This window comes from Pyrgilauda ruficollis, unplaced genomic scaffold (genome assembly GCF_017590135.1).
Source record: "Pyrgilauda ruficollis isolate IOZ18807 unplaced genomic scaffold, ASM1759013v1 scaffold127, whole genome shotgun sequence".
Classification (NCBI taxonomy): Eukaryota; Metazoa; Chordata; class Aves; order Passeriformes; family Passeridae; genus Pyrgilauda; species Pyrgilauda ruficollis.
Genome location: NW_024511099.1, coordinates 204,299 through 230,224, shown reverse-complemented (window position 1 = coordinate 230,224; position 25,926 = coordinate 204,299). Strand labels below are relative to the sequence as shown.

The 25,926-nt window shown below is 44.8% G+C and overlaps 1 protein-coding gene across 1 annotated transcript; it reads left to right on the top strand.

Moving 5' to 3' along the window:
- On the top strand, positions 1 to 24,720 carry PRPF6 (pre-mRNA processing factor 6). Its single transcript, XM_041458340.1, has 21 exons — positions 1 to 194; positions 1,174 to 1,342; positions 2,461 to 2,579; positions 3,073 to 3,151; positions 3,796 to 3,972; positions 4,782 to 4,943; positions 5,563 to 5,657; positions 6,353 to 6,509; positions 6,720 to 6,882; positions 9,712 to 9,830; positions 10,494 to 10,712; positions 12,049 to 12,171; positions 13,016 to 13,137; positions 14,259 to 14,397; positions 15,516 to 15,635; positions 16,872 to 17,048; positions 17,844 to 17,977; positions 18,448 to 18,539; positions 20,538 to 20,652; positions 22,590 to 22,716; positions 23,454 to 24,720. The coding sequence occupies exons 1-21, from the start codon at positions 124 to 126 to the stop codon at positions 23,604 to 23,606; spliced, it is 2,832 nt and encodes a 943-aa protein (XP_041314274.1). The 5' UTR covers positions 1 to 123; the 3' UTR covers positions 23,607 to 24,720.
- The last annotated feature ends 1,206 nt before the right edge of the window (positions 24,721 to 25,926 follow it).

Genomic DNA, 25,926 nt, shown 5'->3' with positions numbered 1-25,926 from the left:
GCGGCCAGCCCCGCCTGCCCCCGCTTCCGCCGCCGCCGCTGCCGCTTTCCCGGCCGCTTCTCCCGGCTCTGCTCCGGTCCCACTTCGGTCTCGCCTCGGTGTCTCTTCGCCGCCACCGCCATCATGAACAAGAAGAAGAAGCCGTTCCTGGGCATGCCCGCGCCCCTGGGCTACGTGCCGGGGCTGGGCCGCGGGTGAGACGCCGCCAGGCCTGGCCTGGCCCCCCCACCCCGGTCCCTTCCCAGCCCGGTCGCTCCGCCGGGCCCCGGGGCTCTCCCGAGCCCTTTCGCTGCCCGGCTGGGTCCCACCTCCCTGCCCCACTCATCCCCGTGCCCTTGGCGTTGCCCCGCGCGGCTTTTCGGTGTTGTCCCTTCCTGATGTTCGCGTTCGCTCTCTGGCTGGGCGGGTTTGTGTTTAGAACCGAGCCTGGCTCCGAGGAGGAGTTCCCGGGTGCTTCAGAGCGGCAAAGGATTGTGTCCCTCCTGATCCTGTGACTCTGTGTGCATGGGACCGTCTGAAAAATGATCAAACTGGGGGCTTCTTTGAGGGAACAGTGAGGGGATTTGGTGACGGCTGGGACCATTTCTAGGGTGTCCTCTGCTGGGTGTGAGTTGTGTTCGTCCCCCACTGATTTGCTGTTGCCTTCCCTGGAGAGATCCTGCTGGCTGTGCCCCACGAGGTGCTGCCAGGCGAGTGTGGGGCTTCAGAAGAGCTCCAGCTGCCCCATCCCTTTGCCCAGACCCCAGCCCGTGGTGCCCCACAGCCTGCAGGTCAGCTGAAACATCCAGAGACAGAGTTTACAGGATAGCTGGCAGAGTTGGGTGGTTGCAGTGTATTTGTGGGAAAAGTTCTCCCTATAAAAGGGTGCCCAGAGAAGCTGTGGCTGCCCAATCCCTGGAAGTAAGTGTCTGAGGCCAGGCTGGATGGGGCTTGGAGCAGCCTGGGATAGTGGAAGGTGTGGCAGGAGGCTGGAATGGGGTGAGCCCAGAGGTCCCTTCCAGCCCAAACCATTCCATGATTCTAAGGCCATTTCCCCCCCGGCTTTACAAGCACTGGTCATGGGCAGTGCCTGAAGCCGTTCTCCCAAGTTAATGACATTTTCCCTGAGTGTGAGCAGTGCCTGTGGCAGGCTGGGGTGCAGTGAGCTGAGCAGCCCCTGTTTTATCCCTGCAGAGCCACGGGCTTCACCACCCGCTCTGACATTGGCCCTGCCCGCGATGCCAACGACCCCGTGGACGACCGGCACGCCCCGCCGGGCAAGAGAACCGTGGGGGACCAGATGAAGAAGAACCAGACTGCAGATGACGATGATGAGGATTTGAATGACACCAACTACGATGAGGTGAGGAGGTTTTCATCACCCTGCAGATGTTGTTCCCCAGGTGGAGCAAGAGTCCCTGAGCTCCCTGCTCTTGCTCTTGCTGAAGACTCACAGAATTCACAGAATCACTGGGCTGGGAGAGACCTTCAGGATCATCGAGTCCAGCCCAGCCCCAAAACCTCAACTCAACCCTGGCACCCAGTGCCACATCCAGTCTTTTTTTAAACACATCCAGGGATGGTGACTCCACCATCTCCCTGGGCAGGCCATTCCAGAACTTTATCACTCTTTCTGTAACAACAGTTTCTTTCTGTAAACTTTTTCCTAACAGCCAAGCTGTATTTCCCTTGATGCAGCTTGAGACTCTGTCCTGTGGTTCTGTCAGTAAGAGCCCCACTCGTAGCTTAGGCTTCAAACCTCCTGTAGTTTGCAGGCAGCATTTCCTTTTTTATTTATTGTCTGAGACCTCAGTATGCACAATAGCATGGTGCTTACAGATTTTTGTTGTGGCCTTGCTCCATGGATTGTGGTTTGATTATTGATACAAAGCCCTGAGAGTCTTGGGAAAATATCTATAAATAAAAATCAGTTTAAGAATTTCAGGGGTTGCATTTTTTTTTATTCTTCACAAATGAAAGCTTGTGTGCTTTGACAAGATTGGACTTGATGATCTTGGAGGTCTTTTCCAACCTAAATGACTCTGTAATTCTGTGCCATATATTGTCCTTAAGTGGCCTGTGTAGTCTCTTGTGTTTAAGTCCCACTTTAGTTGGTTGAATGTTGTGATATTCTTTCTGCTTGCTTTCACTGGTGTAAAAAGAGAAAGTGGTTAATGGAAGAGAATGGCTCTTCTATCCTAGGATCTCATTTATTGCTGAGTAGAAGTGGTTCGGAGAGAGAAGCAATTTTGAAAAAAGCAATTTTGTAGCAGTTTTGCTTCAAATGGTGTGGGAGAATAAAAACCACCATGGGATGGTAGAAGGAGGATGCTTTTATTTAGGGATGTGTTAGTCTGATGTAATGTTGTCAGAAGCAGCCTGTGAATGCATTTTCAGGTGATTGTTGGCTGTTGCAGGAACATAACAAAAAACTGCCTTTTTTCCCTCTTTTTTTTTTTCCCTCTCTCTCCAATTTCCCAGTTCAATGGCTACGCTGGGAGCCTGTTCTCAAGTGGCCCCTATGAAAAAGATGATGAAGAAGCAGATGCTATTTATGCAGCTTTGGACAAGAGGATGGATGAACGCAGGAAGGAGAGGAGGTAGGATAAGCTACAGCACTGGCAGGGCGTGTTTTCTGCTTAATTGAGGATGACAGGTATTTTGCACCACTTGCTTCGATAGTGGATGTGGTTAAATTACTTCACTAGTTAATTAAGAGTCACTGTAGTTCATTAAGATGGTGTGGGGAGATGCTGAGCAACTGATACTGATGCATCACAGACTGCACAGTAGACTGGAGATTGTTAGAGAAGTCACCTCATGCTTGTAAACAGTGTTACTTGTTAAATTCACTTCTCATCAAGAGGAGGTCAGAGACTGAAGTTCACTTGGAGGTGTCTGTTTTTACACTATAATAATGTTTTATTTGGTAAAGGATCTCTTGTTATAATGTTGATAATATAAGCTTGGAAAAAATACCTTTTTTTTAATGCCCTAACTCTTAGCAAACACATTTTTTTGTTATGTCAACACCTTAGTCAAAGACTTGCCAAGTGTTGCTCTGAGCATAACCTCAGTATTCCTTTTCCTAAGGGAACAACGAGAAAAAGAGGAAATAGAAAAGTACCGTATGGAGCGACCCAAAATTCAACAGCAGTTCTCAGACTTGAAAGTAAGAAAAAAAATGTCTGAAATGGGACTTTTTATGAGTCACAAGAGGTGGCTGTGTGTTCTTTTGTGTGTGCTTGTTTCTTTGCTCAGATTTTGTGTGTTGGCAAATGAGTACTTTGATATTCTCCAGATTAGAATGACTTTCTGTTGGAAGAATAAACACTGTTCACGTGGATACACAAGGCAGTGAAATTTGTGCAAAGTTTGATATTGGTCATTTTTGTTTTGTGCTTGATGGAAGGTGCTACACTTCTGTCTTTGAGGGAAATGGATAACTTGTTGGCATTGCAGGGGTAGCTGAGCAGAATCTCCTGACTCTAAATCTTCTTTTAAGTAAAATGTATTGTTTAAGCTGTTGTCTAATGATTAGTAATAAACCACTCAATGCTCCAGGCACTAGGATTAATCTGAACGTTTGTAGCGCTGAATCTAATAACAAAATTGATTTGGAATCTCAGTCTGGACTAAAACCAAATTCCAATTAAATGCATCTAATTCTTTTGTACATTGGATTAGGGAAAAAGTCTGACTCTTAAATGTTTAATTGATCTTGAATTATTTCAAGAAAATAAATCAATTAAAGAGTTAGAACACTTCAAAAGCCATTTCTGCAGCAAATACTGATGACAACTCCTGTCTGAACAGCGGAAATTAGCAGAGGTTACTGAGGAGGAGTGGCTGAGTATTCCTGAGGTCGGGGATGCCAGGAACAAGCGGCAGAGGAATCCTCGCTATGAGAAGCTGACTCCTGTCCCTGACAGCTTCTTTGCAAAGCATTTGCAGTCAGGGGAGAATCACACTTCAGTGGACCCACGCCAGACTGTGAGTACACAGCAAACCTGGGCAAGCTGTGGCCAAACTGGGTTAGAGATGAGTGTTAAACTGGGATTTGACCGAAAATCTTGGTGTGGTTTGTGAGTCTGCCAAAGGAATTCTAGATGTTAAACTTGTGTGCTTGCTGGAGAATTTCAGTGCACAGCCATTACCAGAGAAAACATGGGGATAAGCAGAGAAAACCTGTTTCTTGTTTTAAAGATGGAAGAAAGTGTTTCTTTTCCTATTTGCTGAATGCAGGGGTGGTGATAGTTGTGATGAGCATAACCATCTCTGTTACAACAATGTCTTGCAAAAAGGGAACAGAAAATCAAGTTTGCTTTTACCTGATGGTTTGCCTACTTCTGGGGTGATTGTGTTAAAAATTGTTTGTCTTTCAGTCAACTAAAAATGATGTAATTTAGCTTGTTGTTGCTCCGTGGCCAGAGTTTACTGTGGTCATAGAATTATAGGAGCAGCTGACTGGCCCTAGACTGGCTCCAGGTGTCCATGGGACTTCTTTGCAGATATTGTTATTTAAATGTGTCAAGTTCAGATGCCTGTGCTTGAATTTTTCACTTTCTCATTGCTTATTTTACTGACTTGACTAAAATTTAGTAATTACCTATAGATTTGCAAATTCTGTATGAGAAATGTTTTGGGATCCAGGGAAGCCGTATCAGAAGTACTTGTGGGGTTAGGCATCCATGTCCTGCAGCTTCTGAGGAAGTGCACATCAGCCAATAGTCTGAATTATTTTTGGAATCTCAGAAGATGTTTTAGGAATGACTTTCTCTATTTTTTTTGGGTTTTTTTAGCAATTTGGTGGATGTGGACTGAATACTCCGTATCCAGGGGGTTTGAATACTCCATACCCAGGAGGGATGACACCAGGCTTGATGACACCTGGGACAGGTGAATTGGATATGAGGAAGATTGGCCAAGCCAGGAACACCTTGATGGATATGAGGCTAAGCCAGGTAAGGATGTGGGAAGGCAGGATCTGTCACTGGTTTTAGACTTTTAAATTCTCTTGGGTGTTAGAAGATCCAAGAACAGCTGAGCTCTGAAATAATTTTATAGTCACTCTCCCCAAATTTTCTGCCCTCAAAATGAATAGAATTTCCTGAGAGATACTGGTTTGGCCCTGGAATTCTTGGTCATTATGGGAGAACAGACTGTCTGGTTATAGCAGAGGTGCCCTTGAGGCAAACAACACAGGTAGTTCTACCAGTGGAAGCATCTCTTCTGTCCTATGTAGGCATGCAGGACAAATTACTGTAAAAGAATGATTTCTGCCTTCTTTATCATTGATTTTCTCATCTAAATCTGGTATTCTAAAAAGAATGCCTTTAGCTGGCAGGGCTGCAAGACCTTTGGGTGACTGCTTATCACCAAGCTGCTTCTTGTCTGGATTTTAATATTAAAATTGTGCATTTTAGAAATAGAAAAAAACTAATAAGCAAGGCTTTGTGTTTTCCTCCTTTCTTGCTTTTGGGAACAGATGAATATTTATGATTTTTGTAGAGCCACAGTGTCTTTTTAGGCGTTCAGGGGCTGTGAGTGGTCATTTCAGTAGCTGTGACTTGTCTTTCCCAGGTGTCAGACTCTGTGAGTGGCCAGACTGTAGTGGACCCAAAAGGATATTTGACAGATTTGAATTCCATGATTCCCACACATGGAGGAGATATCAAGTAAGTTTAAGAAGGATTAACAGATTTATCCTCTTAGCAATGGCACTGATCCTACATGTAAATGGAAATCTGTCTGAGTGGGTGCTTTCAGCTGGCATTTAGTTTGTAAGAAGTACCAGGTGAGTTTTTGAGGATGAATTCTTTTAACATGAGATCTGGTCTAGTCTTTCAGCTGAGGTATTAGCATCTGACCTGGATGCATCAATTGTGGAGAGTGTTTTCATTCCATCCCTATTTCCATGCCAGAGTGATGGCAGTGTGTGGCTGCCTGCCAGCCAGGAAATAACCTGGTTAATTGTACCTGTGTGCTGCTAATTTAGGCTTGATTGATGACCTCTGAGAACCTCTTTAGCCAGGAGCTTGATGTGTGTTTCATAAAGACTTGCTCTTTAACTCAGGGCAGTATGTGCAAATATTGATGCTAATTCTTGACTTACATCAGTGCTTATCAGCTTCTGGCTGAAAGTGCCCAGCTGTAATTCCCAAAAATGTTGTTTAAATACTTAACTGGTTTTCACTGTGATCTCGCTGTGTTGGTGTGTATTTGTATCTTGTTTTGGCAGAAAGTAGTTTGTGTCTCCAATATGGAAAAATCTGAGGTCACAGTTACTTGTGCATCTGAGCACATCCTGGTTCAGGAGAATTGTTTTCCACTGTGCTGAAAATTTTCCTTCCTGTTTTTCCTTCTCCTTTAGTGATATCAAAAAAGCCCGTTTGCTTCTGAAATCCGTCCGAGAGACCAATCCTCATCATCCGCCAGCCTGGATAGCATCAGCCCGACTGGAGGAGGTCACTGGCAAGCTCCAGGTGGCTCGAAACCTCATCATGAAAGGAACAGAGATGTGCCCTAAGGTCAGAATTGCTTTCCTTCCCTGCTGATCCTTGTGGGATAGTAGGAAAAAGTTGTGGTTCATGAGCAGCAGAATCTCTCTTAAGTTTGGTTGAGGCTCCGCCTGATACAGCTTCACTGTCGAGTGTATTACAAAACACCTGCTTAGCCAGAAGCTGTGCCATTATATTCTTGCTCTGATGTAAAGGAAGCTGGGTTGTTTTTCCTGACAGAGTGAAGATGTTTGGTTGGAAGCTGCTCGGCTTCAGCCTGGAGATACAGCCAAGGCTGTTGTGGCCCAGGCTGTGCGGCACCTGCCGCAGTCGGTGCGGATCTATATCAGAGCAGCAGAGCTGGAGACAGACATCCGTGCCAAGAAACGTGTCCTCAGGAAAGGTGAGAGCTCCTTGGGCTCAGGGAATGAAGGCATTGCACTCTCTGTATTGTATTGTAAGTTGTTCAAGATGTGGCCATAAGTTCAGGTGCTTTTTTTTGCTTCCTTGTTGAAATTACAGTTGACAATTTGTGTACTAATGGTGAAACCTGCTGCTGTTGAGCCAAAGAACAAAGGTGTTGAAGTGTTTGTAAAACATCCTTCAGCAGAAAGCTGCTAGTACTGAACAATTCCAAAATGGTATTTCACTTACCTAAGCCTGTTCCAGCTTGATCGCAATTAGATAAGTAGATGAAAGCAATTAAAAAAAATGTGTTCTAAGGATAAAAAGGTGCTCTAGATGTCACCTTGTGATACTTTTTGGAAAAGGTACCTGAATTGATTCTTCCTGCTTGCTTGTAGCCTGTTAGACACCTCAGTAGCTGCTGCTGGAGGAGCAGCAGAGGTCTTGGGGTTCTCATATCATTCAGCCTGTTGAGCTGCAGGATTTGCTTTAGTGTAGCAAGTTTTGTCCTTGACAAAAGGACAAAAAGCCTCTCTTTGTGGTGCTTACCTGAAACCTTACATTTTCCTGGTTTGATTGCACTTGGAGGTTTTTCTCTCATGGAATTACTGTCCTTTCCAAATGATGATCTCTTCAACAGCAGTTTGTTGTGTTGTCCTGAGCCCAGGTCTTCCTTAGAGGTTCAAAATATGAATTATTGATTACTTTAAGTAGCTGGGCCTGTATCAGTAGAGATGAGTTCCCTCAAGACTACTGAATTGTATTAGTTACATCTCCTGCCTTTAATCTAGACAGGGAACAGAATTTGGATTTAATACATTTACTGAATCATTGTGAAGCAGTCTGCAGTACTGAGTGGTTTAGGTTCAAAGGAATTAGTTGCCTCCTGCCTCTTACCTCTTGCATGTAAAATTGCAGATCTCTAGTGAAATGACCTCTTGCTACATCTGGGTAAAGGTGTTGGATTTGAAGTTCTAAGCAGTTCAGATATTAACTATTCAGTAGCTTTTTCAATTTCCATTGACTCTGCAGTGCAGCATGGTGTAAAGTGCTGCTCCTGTGACACTACATGTCCTTCTCAGGAACAGTCACAGATGTTGAACAGAAAAACACTTTTAAAGGAGCAGAAATAGATCTGTGAGCCCAGCTCGGGTAGGGGAGGGTCTTGTGTGAGAGCAGTGACTTACCCACAAGTACTGAGCTTTGCTTCAAACACTGTATTTATGAGGAGAAAAACATTCAGTTTTTGGAACCACCTACCTAATCTCTTGGTACAAATCTGTTAGTGGAATGGAACTGGATTTGTCATTCCCTTCCCAGTTTGTGCCTGTTAACAGCTTCACAGTGCTCCTCTGCTGCCTAGGGAGCATCAGTAATATGGAGCTTGGAGCCATAAGTGGCAGCACAGCCCATTATTTCTTCAAAATAAAAAAGCCTGAGTGTCAGGTAATGTCACTGAAGTGTGACCTTTCATAATGCATTTCTCCTTTCTGTTTGCTGTGTGCATTCCTACCATCCAGCAGAATCTCTGGAGTTTTTTAAGCCTCAGTGTTGACTGGAGACCCAACAAGCTGATTGGCTGAGATACAGCTTGAGGTCTAAAAATCAAATTCTGTGTTTATGAAAATGTTCTGTCCTGCAGAGTGATGCTTTCAGATCCTGGAGGCTGACATTACTCACTTAAATTCTTCAGGAAAATCTCCTGCACCTGTACACTTGGGGACAAATGGTTAATGCTTGTTGTAAATCTCTGTGTGTGTTGGGGTGGGATGTGCCCTGAGTTGAGGCTCAGCACTGTGCCTCTGCAGCAATGCCTCAAAGAACAGCCTTGCCTGGAAGCCCAGCTAGTTCCAAAGTGCTTTTAGGTGCCTTTTCCCACTCATTTTTGTGTCCCTGTGATTGTGCTTGCTTTATTGAAGAGGGATGTGCTTAGTCCTCTGTAACTATGGCACATTTGTGTACAGTCACCATGGAAGCAGTGGAAGTAATGCTGCAATGCAGCTGATTTCAGCAGTCTGGGGTGCAAATTGGAGTGACAAAAGGCTAAAAAACCCCTTTGGTTTCTCAATCTCTCTTAATGAGATGGGCTGAGGAAACTTGTTGTTTAGCATTTAATGTTTTAGACAGCACATGTAGGACAGGCTGCAGAGAATGCAGTTCTGCCAGCAGCAGCTAACTCTGGGACAAGATTAAAGACGCCTTGAAGAATCCTAATTAGATGGAGTCCATATTGGATTGCTGGAAGCACACTGGGTACTCATGGCTTAGTGTCAGCGAGACCTTTAAGTTTTTATGCATCCCTGTTTTGTATTTGCATGGGAGGACAACAGCTTTTTGGGAAGTGAAGCTGCGGTCCACTGAGCTGTCAGGAGAGACTTACAGGAAAACATTGTGGAGGGGCAGTTTCTTCATGTAAGGTTCAAGGCTGTGTTATTAGTTAGTGTTGAAGATGCTCCTTTTCTGTAAAGGCAGACCTGGTGTGATTTAAGCTGCCCCATGTTGAAGATCTTCATCTGCTCATTTGCTGAGACTGGAGGCTTTCTTTGGCCAGGTGTTTTACTGAGGAGGATGCAATTACAGCATGTACAACAAAAAAGCCCTTGGCTCTCCAAAACCTGTTTCCAATTAAAATGATTAAGTGTTTTATTTTCTGATTTTAAATTCTCACTGTTGAAGCAAGAGCCCAAATAAGTAAATTCCTTCCTTTCCCTCCTTCAGGACATTTCCATGTAATAACACAAATCCTTTATTATATCATGTTTAGAAAATACAGATCTCATTGGTAAACTATTTTATCATTATTGATATAATTGTTTTGCCTCTCTAGCCCTTGAGCATGTTCCAAACTCGGTGCGTTTGTGGAAAGCAGCCGTGGAGCTGGAGGAACCTGAGGATGCCAGGATCATGCTGAGCCGGGCTGTGGAGTGCTGTCCAACCAGTGTTGAAGTGAGTTAAAAAAAAAAAAAGTGAAATAAAAAAACCCCTACACCCCACTTCAGGCTGGCAGTAGAGCTTTGCAGGAAAAAGGCAGGGTGAGCAGTGTTTCTCCACACGAGGTTTTCACCCACATGCTTCGTGCCACAGTGGGAGGGATGTAATGAGTGGTGGAATGTGTTTTTTTTATTTTGGAGTTAATTGTCTGGTGGTCATTACATGCATAATTTCGGTGTGTAATTGTTAGGTTAGTCATGGTAGTGCACAGCTGTGCCTGCTGTAGGCAGTGAGCCATGCTTGTGTCCATGTGTTGGCAGTTGGGAAAACAAGTGAACATTTAACCTGGTGAATCTAGAAGTTACTCAGTTCTGAAACACCAAGCCAGAGTGTTCAATTCAGCTGTTTGAGAGGTGATGTGAACAGAAAATAGGAGTATAACAGCCCAGCAGATGGGGATGATAGCCAGAGATGATCAGGACTGAGCTTCAAGGGCAGTAGCAGCCTGTTTCTCCTCTCCTCCATTGGTATTCCACAGCCTCCTTGCAGTGCTTGAGGACTGTTGCCAACCAGTAGCAAGCAGCGTGAAGCTGCTTATCTCTGTGGGCTGACACTGCCATACAGCAGCCTTGTCATCTCCTTGTTCTCATCTCAAATCCATCTTTTGTTGCTCTGCAGCTGTGGCTGGCGCTGGCAAGGCTGGAGACATATGAGAACGCTCGTAAAGTCCTTAACAAAGCCCGGGAGAATATCCCGACCGATCGTCACATCTGGATCACTGCTGCCAAACTGGAGGAAGCCAATGGAAACACCCAGATGGTGGAGAAAATCATTGACAGAGCCATCACATCTCTCAGGGCTAACGGGGTGGAAATCAACAGGGAGCAGTGGATACAGGTATGTGCTCGGTCTTGAAGGCCCAGGGGGACTCTTCAGGTTCTGTTCTGAAGGCTGCTGATGGCTGTGGGACAGAGTCATTTTGCACCTGGCTTGTCAGTGGAGGTCCCTGTGAAGAGGCAAGAGAAGAGACTAAGAACTCAGTAAGGGCCAAGGCCATAAGTGATACCCTGGGGTAACATCACATGTGTTTTGCTGAGAAATATCTGGTTTGCTTCTGTCATGGAAGATAAGTAGCTTCAAGTTGAAGCAGCTGCTGCCTTAAGTAGGATGGAGGCTTAAAGCCTTCAGTGAAAGATTTATGTATTTTTTTGCATATGTCTCTTTTGGCTTGACAGGTATTTGTTTGCCCCACAAGTCTTTGTCAAATGGCATTATGAGAAATCAATACAAGTACTGTATTTGCAGCATGTAGGAGATATTCTGTTAGTCCTGTACTGAAGCTCTTTCCTCCTGAATATATTCTGTGCTTTGTTTGATTGTGAGTCTTTAAAGCAGTTTCCTACTAAAATAATTTATAGTGGGTCAAGGCAGCAAAATCTTATACTGCTTAAGAGCATCGATAATGAATGATGTATTTAATATTAAATGAGTATCCCTGTTAACATCTAAAAGAATTCTGACTTCCTTTATAGCAGTAAAACAACTAAAGGTTAATTTCAACTTCTCTTTAAAAATATACGTGAGCACAGCCTCTGCATCATTGTGTTCTCGAGTTCCTTCTCAGTACTAGAACTGCTCCATTTCTGTTATCTGATCAGAGGGCTTTTCAACAAGTTTAAGCAAGACATGCTTGGCTTTCTGAAAGCTTTGAGTGTCAGGAAACTCCAGTTTTCCATACATGGTTTGGTAAGAGAGTCTTTGCACCTTTGACTTTACACTGCTTGATGGGATACTCTTAAATTTAATTATTGCTAAGCCCTTATTGAGACTTAATCATCTCAAAGCTGAAAGAAGGTCAGTAGTCTTGATGTTACAATTCTTCCATGTGAAATTTTGCTCTTTTTTATTGGCCGGGTCCCTGCTTGGGTCAGCCCAGGGTTGTGGAGCTGTAGGAAAAGAACTGGGCCTGGAAAGATCACACACTGTTACCTTTTCAGTGGATTGAATTGATGTGATCTGTTTCTTAACCAGCTTGTGAATGATTCTGTGTACAGCTGCACCACCTCCCTCGTGGCTGCAGGCTCCTGCTCAGTGTCAGGGTGTGTTTGAGCAATGAGACGTTTGTGCCACTGACCACAATGTCTCTGTGTTTGTGCACGAGGAGTTGCCATTGCAGACTTTAACCTCTTGTGCTGAGCTCTCAGAATGAGCAGGGCTTTCCTGTTGTTCCTAGGATGCCGAGGAATGTGATAAAGCTGGAAGTGTGGCCATGTGCCAGGCAATCATGAGAGCTGTGATTGGGATTGGGATCGAGGAAGAAGATCGGAAACACACCTGGATGGAAGATGCAGACAGTGTATGTCCAGCTGTGATGCTGCTTTTTGTTGGTTTTGTTTTATTGTGGGTTTGTGTTTTTTCATTAGAGGAAATTGAACTGATGCCTGGGAAATGGCTTTGTCAGTGAAAGTGGATGTGACTCCCACACCACCTGCCTGCCTTTGGCCACTCTCTGCCTCAGGAGGTTATTACAGAGCTTTATTCAGATTTGAGTTTTTACTAAACAAAAAGTTGATATTGGTATAGCTTGTCTGCTAACTTGGTGTGATTTTTTTTTTTTTTGTGAGTGTGAGACATCAACAGAGATAGAGTTATGAGTAAAGGAGCTGGGAGTTGAGTTTCAAGACATAACCATTGTAGTCAGGAGTTAATGTAAGACTGGACAAGGGAGTGGGTAAAAGTTTTACCAGGCTTTTTTTGCTTTAGGGGAATAGTTTGAACATGTGCTAAGAACTAAATAATATTTCAGCATGAGAAATGTCCAACTTCACTGGCCTTAAATTGGGCTCAGAGCAGTGGGGGGCACATGCTGTGGTGCTTAGGGTTTTGCCTGTGAAATAACAAAATGAAGTGCTAACAAGAGATCCTTTCCAATGCCTTGCTGATGTTTCAAGCTGGCCTGTGAGTGTCAGTCCCATTGAAAGGCAAGGGATTCTTGTGCTCTGTAGAGGGATACTTGGAAATTCCTTCCCTGCTTCCTTTTAAAAAGCTGATTGTGAGTGTTCTGTTCTCTATTAATGCCTCAGTTCATGGATTACACCGAGTTACTGAGTTCTGGGTTGAACTGTGCATGTGTAATTCCTGCTTGCTCTCGATTCCAGTGCTCCCCTAAGCTGACTTAGTCCCGATCTGTCTTCCCTCAGTGTGTTGCTCATAATGCCCTGGAGTGTGCCCGAGCCATTTATGCCTATGCCTTGCAAGTCTTCCCGAGCAAGAAGAGTGTGTGGCTGCGAGCAGCCTACTTTGAAAAGAACCATGGAACCAGGTACGTGTGCTGCACAACCCCTGTGTGGAGGGCTTCATCCCTGTGACAGGGGGACAGGCTGGAGAGGAAGGAAAATGACAGCCTGGTCCCTGGTGTGGTGCAAGTGCAGAGTTAGTGCAGCTGGATGAAACTCACTGGCGTTTTTTGCAGGTCTGACCTTCTTTGTTATTGTTGTGCTCAGAACATCCTTAAGTTTTATGAAGTCATAAAATGGTTTTTGGCAATAGGGGTTATATGGTAAAAATAGCTCTGAAGAGACAAGGTAGGAACAATTGTCTTTGAGAAGGCATCTCTGGAAAAATATAGGGCTACAAATCACCTAAAATGTGTTTTATTTAGTTTTCATAGATAAACTACTTCATAGCTGAATGTGTCCAAGCATCTCTGGTATTTTCTGATTAAACACTGTGAATGTGTATCACATTCTGAATTAAGATTGCTGTTATACTGTTACAGCTCAGGCTCTTTTTAAAGTTTATTCACAAAGCTTTACATGTCAGAAACTTTCTGCCCACAGCTTAGATTAAAGCAAACAGTCTCTGCAGTAGGCCACTTATACACGTGGAATCATCCTTATTAAGGCCAACAAGGCTATGTTATGAAAGTGACTGCAGATGCTGAGTTCTTCCTCATTCAAGCCTTTTTTTTTTTTTTGGAACAAATATACCTTCTCTTTTGATGTTGTTTTCCCATGTTTCCCAGTGGTGGCTGGCTTTTAAGTTCCATGTTCTGAAAAGTGTATTTGCCAGAGAGAAAAAAATAAAGTGCATAAGATCAAGACAACCTCATCTAATAATTCTGAAAACCTTCCTGTCTCAGCTTCTAGTAAGGTTTGTTAAGCAGAATGACTCTTTCCAAGAGAAAGGAGCTGTTTGTGTGAGGGCTCTTTCCACAGAGGCTATCAAAGGTATCTGAACAATGAGCCGTTTGTGGAATGCTGATTTCAGAACCCTTGTGAAAAAAGACCCCACCCTTTCCTTGTTATGAAATAACTTATCAAGGTTTACAACACTGGACTTTGCAACAATATTTATAACACTGAGTGATAGTGGAAATGGTGTGAGAGAGCTTGCCTTTGGCAGTACCTGGAGGGATTGTAACTTGCTGTTTCTTGTCTTCAGGGAATCCTTGGAGGCTCTTTTGCAGAGAGCTGTTGCTCACTGTCCCAAAGCAGAGGTGCTGTGGCTCATGGGAGCCAAATCCAAGTGGCTGGCAGGAGATGTGCCAGCAGCCAGAAGCATCTTGGCCTTGGCTTTCCAGGTGGGTCTGTTACACTTGTCAGAAGGTGTTAAATGTGACAGGTAAAGAATACAGAGCAGGCTTTTTCTGTCAACACCTGATTCCTGCTGCCTTTCAGAGTGATGGAGACTTCCGCTGTTCTTTGATTGCTTTGTGTGGCACAATGTTCTCCTGTAAAATAGCAGCAAGCTGGAAGCAAGGCTGTGGTACTGTCTTTTAGTAGTCCTACACCAGGTTCTGAGCTGGAACAAGTTGTCCAGAGAGGTTGTGGCTGCTCCATCCCTGGAGGTGTTGAACGCCAGGTTGGATGGGGCTCCGAGCAGCCTGGTCTGGTGCATGGCATCCCTGTCCATGGGACTGGGATGAGATGATCCTTAGTGTCCCTTCCAACCCAAACCAGCCTGTGATTCTATGAGTTTGCAAACCATCACTTTTACTAGCATGACTCCCACCAACCCCAGTCATGGATCAAAATCCTGTTGTCTTGGGTCACCTCAAGGGAAGGATTGTGGTCTGCCCTAATGAGGTCAGTGCATTACTTATGTCTTGGATCAAACCCACTAGTGAAGGGAATTGCCTGCTGGGTGCTGTAGCAAAGATAGGCAGAGTCTTTCTAACACTGGGAATTAGGCTTAAAAGCTAAGTGAGAGAAAAAAAAGACAGGTCCTGAAATGGAAGGTAAAAGATACTTCCTTAATCTGTTCTTGGTGCTGTTTGTTACTAGGCTGAAAAGTTCTTGACTGAAATGACTTTTATTGGAAGAGTTTTCACAGACCTCAGTGGGGAATTGAAGCTGCAGCTTTTTTGCTTGAGGGTAATAAAATGAGGGTCTCATTGTGGCAGACCCTGTGATGTTTTCAGTATTTAAACTGGAAGTTCAGAAGATCAAGCATTACTGCTTTTCAACAATTGAGAAGCATCCAACTTTTAAACTGGCATATATCTTTGTGTTGCCCATCTGTTTTGGAGGATTTCTATAAACTTCAAAGGTCAAAGAAGACTGGGAGGAGCTTGCACTGAAAAAAATCCTACTGTGGATTGACAAAGCTCTGATTTCAATTTTAATCTGGATCAAACAGAGGATTAAATCTGCTGTTGATTCACTGTGTGCATTTGTCTGTCACTTTGTGTTCTTGCAGGCCAACCCCAACAGCGAGGAGATCTGGCTGGCTGCCGTGAAGCTCGAGTCGGAGAACAATGAGTATGAAAGAGCGAGGAGGCTGCTGGCAAAGGCTCGCAGCAGTGCCCCCACAGCAAGGGTAAGGACTTGTGGAGGGTGGAGAGGCTCAGGCCTCTTGGCCACAGGGGATTTGGGACGGAAGGAGGAGTTCCTTCAGTTCTGTGGCCGTAGGGATTGACCCTGTGGCTCCCTGCCATTGCCTTCCGGGCCTTGTGGCCGCTTTGCCGAGCGCTTCGAATTGCGACACAAAGTTGTGGCATGATGGGAAAAAAAGACTAGGATCAAGTGAAGGGTTTCAATTGGTTTTTTACACAAATGGCAAAAGTCAGGAAATTCCCAGTTTACAGCTGTTTGTGTAATGTTTGTTTTGCATAAAAGCACGTCTTGGAAAAAAGAGAAAATGCTTTCACAGAAGACTCGCTTATGCTTCTACTAAAGTCAGCTCTGGGGTGGTTTGGTGCTTAAAGTTACTCTCCTGTGTTTATCTCCAGATACCTCTGGTATGATAAACTGTCCATTTTCAGCTCTTCATACAAAAGCATTTTAACTTGTCCAAGTAAATGAAAAGTTAGTTTGATCTCTGTCCTCTGTTCCTCCCCCTCAGTTGTTGTAACATCCTACATCTTTTTAACTCTCCTCTTCCTCCCTGACTCAGGGAGCTTCTGCAGCTGGGGCTGAAGCTCTGCTCTCAGACTTGATGCCTCTCTTGTGAGGTCACAGTGGGGGAGTTTGGGAATGGGGAGGATGGGGATCAAAGAGCAGTGAGAGAGCCTTTGGTTTGTAATATATTTCTTATAGCTGTGACTTCCCTGCATAGCCAGAAGGAAGGATTTGGGGGACAGAAAAGTACTTGTACCAGTTTGTAATGAGCAGGACAACAGAGCCTGAAGCCATAAGAAAGAAAAGGTTGTCTTGGTAGTTGGATCTGAGGTCAGATTGTGCTGGGGAAGGAGGCTCAGATTTGTTAATTTGTTGTGCTGTTAAAGCTGTGTTCTTTATGCAAATACTACTTTTCCAATGCAAGCCATTCTATGATTCTGTGATAATGCAAATGCCAGATCTGTTAATAATTATGTAAATAGGTGAGATACAGGTGGATCACACTGTTCTAACTCCTTTAGTATTTGCATTTACCTTTCTTATTGTTACTTGTTCCTGCTGTTCTTTAACTCTGATATTCTAATTTTTATTTTATTTCAAACTGTAGCTAATCAATAACATTCTAATGGATGCATGAAAGTGGGAACCTGCTGCTTTGGCAGATAAATGGCTTTCTAATGGCTGCTGGTGGTAAACAGCTCTGCTTTGTTCCCAGGTCTTCATGAAGTCTGTGAAGTTGGAGTGGGTGCTTGGGAACATTGCTGCAGCCCAGGAGCTCTGTGAGGAAGCCCTGAAGCACTATGAGGACTTCCCCAAATTGTGGATGATGAAAGGACAAATTGAGGAACAAAAAGAGCTGGTAGAGAAAGCACGGGAGGCTTATAATCAAGGGGTAAGATGGATGTTACTGCAGATTTGCTTAGTGCTGCTGGTATGGAGAGATGTCTCTCTTTGAATCAAAATGGCGAGCCAAAGACATGATTTCTGTCTATGGTTAAAACAGCAAAAGAAAAAAAAAATTAAATAAGCAAGAATTTATTTTACCCATTACCCATATGCAAGATTGACTTTCTTGCTTGAGAGAGTTCTCTGTATGCCTGACTCCTCACAGGCAGGAAAAAAGGCTTTGCACAGTAATTCTCTAAGACCTCTAAAGACTAAAACCAGAACTTGTAAAAGAAAATCTTCCTCAGCAGCTCTTAGATGCACACTGTGAAAGGAGGTGGCCTACAGAGCACTACTCTCTCTTTTAAATGGTAATTGGTGTCCTTGGGTATGAATGCTCAAAGTCGACAGCCATCAAAGTCATTTGGACACAGATTTCTGCCAGGGTCCATATCCTAATGACTCCCTGCACACTCTGCTGTGATTTGGGGACGTATGAGAGCCCTCTATCTGCAGAAAGAGCAAGATTGTAGCTGTGTTAAGGGAGGTGTGTGCTTTCTCTTACTGCTGGGATAGCTCAGTCATACCTGGTGTACCTGACTATTTTGGGTACAGGGAAAATTTCACTTCTGTGCTGTAAGACTAACTGGAGAAATTTGAGAGACATAATCAACTCAATCTCTCTTCTGCTAAATTCTCCAGGAGGATATAGGGAGGGAAGTTCTTTTCTATAGGAATTACAAGATTTTTTTTTTTTTTTCAAATTTACCTATGAGCATACTTTTTTTTTTTTAAAAAACAGTTGAAGAAGTGTCCCCATTCCATACCCCTGTGGCTTTTGCTGTCCAGACTGGAGGAGAAAGTTGGGCAGCTGACTAGAGCAAGAGCCATCTTGGAAAAGTCTCGCCTGAAGAATCCAAAGAATCCAGATCTCTGGTGAGTTGTGTGGAGTTGAACTGAATTTGGGCTACAAATTCAATATGTTCTTCAGGACAGCTCTTTCACATCATGTCAGCCATTTGAACCTGGTACTTAAGACCATGCCCATTCTGGAGTTTCTTCTGGACTAATAACTTCCCTGAATAGCAGAAATGCTTTGGTTGTCCTGGCTAGCTGCTGTAAGGATCTGGGAAGTAGTTATTTCTTTACTGACAGTTGTAGTGCACAGAGCATTCACAGGGCTCTTTCCTTGCTGTTCCAGTCCTGGTTTCAGATTGGTTTTTACCAGGGCCATTATGGAATAAAAGTCACATTTATTTTTAGATGGAGAGGAATGGGAAGATGTCAGTCACCTACACATATTCAGAATATGGGCAGATGTTTTCAGTTTCCAGTGACCCTCATCAGTGTTTGTTTCAGCCTAGTGAATGTTGTTATAAATATCATCAGAGTCTCTTCCCTGCCAGGTTGGAGTCTGTGCGCTTGGAGTACCGGGCTGGGCTGAAGAACATTGCAAACACACTGATGGCCAAGGCACTGCAAGAGTGCCCCAATTCAGGTGAGCTGGATCTCAGTTCTACCTTAAACACAACTGTTTTGCCCAGTTGATAGAAGCACATGTTTTTCCCAAGATGTCCTTTCTGGCCTGGTCTCAGAATACAGTGTTTTGCAGAAGTGGTGGTCATCCTTCTGCAAAGGAAGTGTTGAAGGTCTTCGAAAACAATCTAAGTTACTTTGTGCTCTCTCACACCTGAGGGGTCATGGGTTGGTGTTGCTCCATTTTTCTGCAGTACCCAATATATTACTGGATCTGTGGTCCACAGTTTGTACCCAGGCTTCCTGCAAAAGTATCTTGGATATGGGTGGGCTTTTCTCGGAAGCTGGTAGAAGTCTGCCAAGGTTTAAAATGAAAGAAAGACAGTGTTTGTAGTTAGGAAGTTCAGTGGAAAAAGAATGGTGCTTTCCCTGTCCCTCTAGAGTACAGCTGGTCTTGGGAGATTCCCAGTTGCTGGTTTGCCTGCACTGCTTGCACCACTGTGAGTTTAATAACTTGTGCTGGCAGCGAATTTCCACCACAGTCATGATTAGAGGATCACGAACCATAAATGTTCAGTCCTGGTTTTTGATTATTTTAGCTCATGTAAGAAAAGGCTAAGAGGTCATATGATGTAAGTCAGTTAGTTCTAACCAGCAGTGGAAACATTTGCCTCTTGGGATGGGAGGATAGAGTGCCTATCACGTCCCTATTTTGGGGCAGAATTGCACGAAGACTTAATTATTTAAACATGTTGACATCTTTGGGGAGAAGATGTCACATAACTACAAATTGTAGGAACTTACTTCAGGGCAAGGCTTGGCTTGCCTTCAGGCTAGATTTTGAAGGGTGTTTAATTGGTGGCTGCTTAAGTCTCAGTAAAATAATTGGGAATTAAGTGACTTCTATGACACTAAAAACTTATTGCAAGGTACTCTCCATGCAAGTGGGTCACCAAAGCAGCACCACCCAAAATCCTGCTTTGTTTTTGTGAATGACCTAATGAGTGTTTGTCATCACAGGCTGTTTTAAAGATCTGCCTGTTGCTATGGAAACGGGCAGCAGGATCTCAGTTTTTGTTTAAACAATTGTTTCCAACTTTATCTTAGACCTCAGCAAACCATAATCAAAGCCTGCAGGACTTGGCTGGGTTGGCCACCTGCAGTCATGTAAACCAGAGGTTTGGGTCCATCGACTGCTGAATTGATTCCTGATGGGTGGCAGGCTGCACAAAGAATAAAATAGGAATATTATGGTGTTTGTGATCCTATATGTAAAGAGCAAGAAGAAGAGAGTCTGTCTCCTGTCCATCACTGCAGTTATCAAAGCTCGTGTGTGTTCCCGTGGTGCCGTTTATGTTAAGTGAGAGTGCTTTGATGGAGTCCTGGCAGACACCAGCTCTCAGGCTTTGCTTTGAAGTGATCAGGTGTGCCTGGTTGACATGAGAAACTGCAGATTTCATGCTCCCCTGAGCATATTTCCTTCCTTGCTTTTGGCAGTGAGAGGAGCTAGGGATTAAACCCAGCTTTCCTGGATCTGCTCTGTCCTTCATCAGTGGGTGTGGAGCCAGCATCAATAAGACTGTGGTGCTCTCCAGCACCCTTGAAACTGCTCCCAGACTGTACTTGCACTTTTTGAGACTTCTGCCACTGCAGTTGCCTGTTCAAACAGACAGATACCTTTCCCTTTGGAAATGCTGATTTGCCCTCTCTGTCCCAGAGTTTGCAGTGTCTCATCTGAGAAGCCTGAGCTCTGGGTTAGGCAGTGCTGGAGCTGCAGGAGTTGTGGTACAGAAACCCCCAGAGCTGAAGCTCCAGTGTGGTGCACACAGTAGCTAAAAATTGAGAGTACTGAATGAAATATCTGTGTGGAAAGAATGGTCTGGGATGAGGTTGGGGGTGAGCAACCACCAGGGTGGGGGCTGTACTGCTGCTTGTGATGCACAGCACTAGCCTAATGCCAGGGTGGGGAGAATTAACCTCAAAATAACACTAAACAATCTCCCTACTTGATTTGATTAAGGAATCCTGTGGTCAGAAGCAATTTTCCTTGAAGCGCGACCGCAACGAAAGACCAAGAGTGTGGATGCTCTCAAGAAGTGTGAACATGACCCACACGTCCTGCTGGCTGTGGCCAAGTGAGTTTCTGTTCTTGATGCAGTAAAAATATCCGTGTCTGTGTGTGGTTGCTTCCAGGATGGAACACTGCACTCCAGCACAGCCATGTGATTCTGGCTGCAGCAGCTCTAATAAGTCCCAAAGCAAGGAGCAGCTCTCCAGCTGTCTCCTAGTAACTGTGTAAATCTCTCCCTTGATTCCAAGTGGGGAATGTCAGCCTGCCCTCGAGCTGTTCTGGTGGGTCTGGGACTGGCACAGGCAGCAATACACTCACACAAAGCCCTTTGCCAGTGCTGGGTGCAGTGCAGCCTTTGTAAGCTGCTTTCTTTCTGTCCCTTGAAGAGGATGTCACTGTGCTGTCAGGTGAGCTAGGCTTTGTTAAGTGGTTCAGGATATGTTTTAAGTATCTGTGAACATAGGGACTTTTTTTTTTTAGTTATTTTTTAAGCTTTATGTGTCTTTAAATTCTGAGCTAGATATTCTGCTCCTGAATGTCCCCTATGTCAGTGTTCTTCAGCTGTGCCCTTTCCCAGAATGCAAACCACCAGCCATTCTGTAGTTTGCTTCTCTGAAATGGGAATATAATCTATTAGGAAATGTTTTCTTGTCCAGGTTGAGTTGTGAGAATTAAAACCCACTGTTAGAACTGATGTGTGCCAGATCCTGCTCTGATGTGTGAACAGCCTTACAGCAGCTGTGATGGAAACAAACTTAGTTTTCTCCCTTTGTGAATAGCAGAAGAGGTTAATACAGGAGACATTTTGCTTGAAGTTGCCCAATTCTTTCACAACTCTGCTTTATAAGCCAAAGAAAACTGTAGGATACACTCCAGTGACTGCAACACTGGGTTCTGCCAGATCCTGACAGCTGACTTGTTCAGCTGCAGCAGCAAGTGAGAAAAATGTTAACTTCTGCTTTATGGCAACTGCTCCCAGGCCCCTTCTGGTGCAACCTCAGGCTGTTTAACAGCTAATCCCAACATAAACAGCTTCCACCACCCATCAGGACTTGCCTGTGTAGGTACAGAGTGTCACACATCTGTGACAAACTTTTGTTAAATATGTTCCTGAAAATGGCCGCTACTTGCAGGTGTTAAACCTCTGCTATCATTGTTCATGCTCTTGTAAATCACAGTTTATTTAACACAGAACAATCAAGAGTATTATAGGGCTTAAAAACAATCACATAAGCTGTATAATTTTATGACAGGCTAAGCTCTTTATGGGGGTGGCTGATTTGATAAAGACCTTATAGCTCAAATGAACTCTTTAATGCAAAGGAGTGAAACCAGGAGACTCTTGACTCAGCTGGTTCATTACTGGGGAGAAATTTCAGCACTGACCAGTGCCTGGATGAAATGGCAGCAGTGGGGCTGTGCCAGGCTGGGGTTTGAGTGCAGAAGCTTCCATACTTGTTTTTCCTTGGAAAATGTGGCTGACAAGGCAGGTCTGCTCCACTCCACTCCAGCAAGCTTTGTAGGTGTGAGCATGTGACCAGCAGTCAGTTACCAGCTTTTGGAAGTTAGATTTGTTAGATGCTGAAATTGATTTGAAATGTAAAGAAATTGAAGGAGTGGGAATAGATGTAGGCATGTATTCCTGTCTCTTTGACACCAGATATAGAACAGCAAAATTAAAGCAATTGAGGCAGCAAAGGTTGAGCTCTGTAATGCTTCCCCTCTCAGCAGAGCCTGTCTGTGCCTGGGGCTGAGTTATCCTCTAAGTTATCCTGCCTCACTGTGGGGCAGTGAATAGGAAGTGCTGGATGTTCTTTTCAGTCCTCTCACTGCCTTCCCAGGGACAGGATGATCTGCAAGTTGCCTAAAAATCTGCTGTTTACTTCCTGGGAGAGCAGAGAGCTGGAACACCTGCAGAGTCTTTAAGTTGGAGCTCTTGTGGGTTGCCATCTTCCTCTAAAGTGAGGCTGTTTGTCAGCTCCCCTCTGCTTTTCCCTCCAGGCTGTTCTGGAGCGAGCGGAAAATAACCAAGGCCAGAGAGTGGTTCCACCGCACAGTGAAGATCGACTCTGACCTGGGGGATGCCTGGGCCTTCTTTTACAAATTTGAGCTCCAGCATGGCACAGAGGTGAGTGTGTGCCTGGGAACAGGGGAGGCAGCAGCAATCCCTGGCTGGCAGGGGTTGTTCAGTCCTGGGATTGCTGCAGTGCTAGGTTGAGCACGCTGCCACTGCTCCTGCCTGTGTGGTCACAGGGTAGGCTGGGTGTCCTGCCTGGTCATGAAGGAGCATGCACAGGCCTGTGTGGTGGCTTTTCAAAAGTGCTGTCATTAGCTGAGCTGTGTTTCAGGCTGCTTTGCTGTCCACAGCCTTGCTGGTTCATGCAAAATCTCTGCAATGGATCTTCCTCTTGTAAAACTCAAGCTTGCTCAGAGGGAATTGTGCTGCAGTTGTGGTGCTGGGTTTGTGTAACTGGGGCTGTTTCTTCCCAAGTGTAGAGTACAGGTTGCACATGAACACAGCCAGAGGAACAGCCAACTCTAATCTCTTACAGCAGTTTTTACTGCTGAAATGATGGGGGTGTTTATCTTCTGACTTCAGAGAGACCTTTCACTTGACACAGCTCTTGCAGGTGGTAATGCACAAGTTTCTGCTGCAGTTTCTCTGCAATAGCCAAAACTTGCTTACCTGCAGCTCAGCCAGGCAGGAGACTTGCTGCTTCTGAATTTTGATTTGGACTTATTTTGAAAGTAACAGACCCCAAACCCCACCATTATTTTCAGAAGAGTGTTTGAATCAGGGAGGGTTCAGTTTTTGGCTGTGTTCCGGAACAAAGCAGGACAAACTGTCATTTTTCTTCCCTGTAGGAGCAACAAGAAGAGGTGAGGAAGCGCTGTGAGAATGCCGAACCTCGCCACGGAGAGCTCTGGTGTGATGTCTCCAAGGACATAGAGAACTGGCAGAAAAAGATTGGAGAGATTCTTGTGCTTGTGGCAGCCAAGCTGAAAAATACCTTCTAGAGTGTGCTGGCCTCAGCTGCCTCAGAGGTCCCTGTAGGACTTAATCTGCTCGTGGTGCCCTTTCAATGGCACAGATTTCGAAGGACAGGACATGGATGATGACAGGAAGGAACTTTCTCCCAAAAGGAAAAGCTGCTTCCTTCTTTCCCCAGCGTGGCCATCAGCTTCTGCAGCACATGGGGGCATTGTAGCTGGTGTCACATAGGAGACAGGAGCAGTCTTGTGAGGCTCTGTTGGCATTTCCATGTTGATTTCCTGATTCCCCCTGCAAACACTAGCTTTAATTAGCGCTTGTATGGGTTCTGACATGTGGCAGTCCCTCTGTTCTTGGCCCTGGCATGTGTTCCCTGTCCCCCTTTAGTGTTTGGCCCATCTGATGTTGGTTCCTTGTCAGCAGATCTGCGTTGTTGCTGTTGGAATACACTGAGTGTCCTTGAAGGAGATGGGTGGAGTTTTGGGAGCAGCCCAGCAGCACAGGGAGAGGTCTGGGCTGGCTCCTCTTCTTTAGGTGCTTTAGTTTGGTCTCTGCTAACAAGCAGCTGCACAGCTTGGAGATCTTCCTCCAACCTGAGCAGCTGGAGCATTTTGTCAAATTCAAAAGCATATTTTTAGAGAACTTTTCCTCAATTTTTAAATGTATATAGTAAAGCTTATTCTTTTAGGTAGCTGAGTTCATTAAGCACAGTGGTGGTTTGAAGTAACAAGGCAAAACTCAGCAATCCCTGAAAGCCCTTTTGAAGGAAGAACATTTATTTAGAGTTGTTGGGAGATTGTGCTGTTACACAGCTGTGACTGCCTGTGGCTGGGAGGTTTGGGATGGCTCCCTCCAAGTGCAGGTAGAAAAAAGCATACTCAAGAGAGGGAAAGCTTTGTGTTTGGGACCCTTTGTACACTGTCTTCAATTTTCTACACTTGTGGTGTGTACTATTTTTACCCCAACCTCCTGACTTGCTTGTGATCATAGAATGAGAAGCTGTACTGTCTTACACCTGAGGCTATAGCAGCTGTATCCAGGTCTGTGGATGTGCATTATCCCATGTATTTAGTTGGAGGAGAAACTCCCTTATTACTTGCTGGAGAATATGTATAAAATACAGCTTCTTTTTTTTGTTTCCTTCTGTTGTCTTTGAGTGTGATTCTGACTGGGAAGAGGGGGTCTGATAGCAGAAACTTTTGGACTTATCAGGCTCCCAGCACTCTGGGAAGGTGCCTGCCAGTGGTGGCTGCACCAAGCTGGGCTACAGCCTCTTGCCAAAACGGATGAGAAGCCAAAAACGGATCTTCCAATGCTGGAGCAGAAAGGCTTTTGCTTCCAGGTTGGTCTGGAAGCAAAAGCCTTTGTTTCTTTGGGCTCATAATGGAAACTCTTGTGCATTCTCTGGAAAAGCTGATGAAAGGGTGTAGATCATGGATGTTCCATGAAATTGTAGTTTCCCAAAGGTGAGTGAGAGGCATTGGGAGTTGAGAGGCTCTTGCTTAGGGATTTTGTGACATTGCTGGAAGAGAGTGGAAGAGTTTGGGAAGGGGAATGGAGATGATGTTCAAGGGAGAGGGTAGACATGGCAAGGGAACCTGGCTGGACAAGGATTCAAGACTGAGGCAGAAATTGCAGGATAAAAACAAGTTTAAAAGTTTTCAATGTGTGCTGTCCTTCAGCCTCTTGTGCTCCCATGGGGGCTATATCCTGCTTTTCTGGACAAGGAATGTGGCATTCTGATTCCTGGTGTGGTGATGTGCTGGGGAAAGCTGGCTGCTTGTGGTGCATAAATCCCTCTGCCCAGTGATGCTGTGGTGTTGGTGGCTGCAGAATTGGGATGGGAAAGGGAAGTGGGAATTGCAGTGGTGTGGCTTTTTCTGCTGGACAGATTCCTGACTTGTATTGGGAGCATTTCCCTTGAGCCAGGTAACACTTGTGCAACCCACTGATGGGATCCTCATGCTACCCCTGCCTCTTGCTTAGGTGGCACCACCACATCTTGCAAGAAACTTTTGGGATGTGGAAGCCCCAAGGAAGGGGCCCTTTGCTGGACACTGTGCTACCTTCTCACAACATCAGGCTCCTTTGGCCACCTGCTCCTGGTACCTGCATCTTTCCTTTCCTTTGGGCTGCATTCCTTAGCTTGGAGATTATTTTTTCTTACTTAAAAGGGACCATCAGTCTTAGAGCCTTTTAATGTTTGCAGATGTCTTGGTGGTTTTTGAATGGATTATGGCACCCATGAGTTTTAGCTATATATAGAGCTCAATAAAGAAGTTATATGGGTCCTGTCCCAGTGGAATGCTGCAGTGTGCTGTGGGTCCCACTTCCTGGGGAGGGACG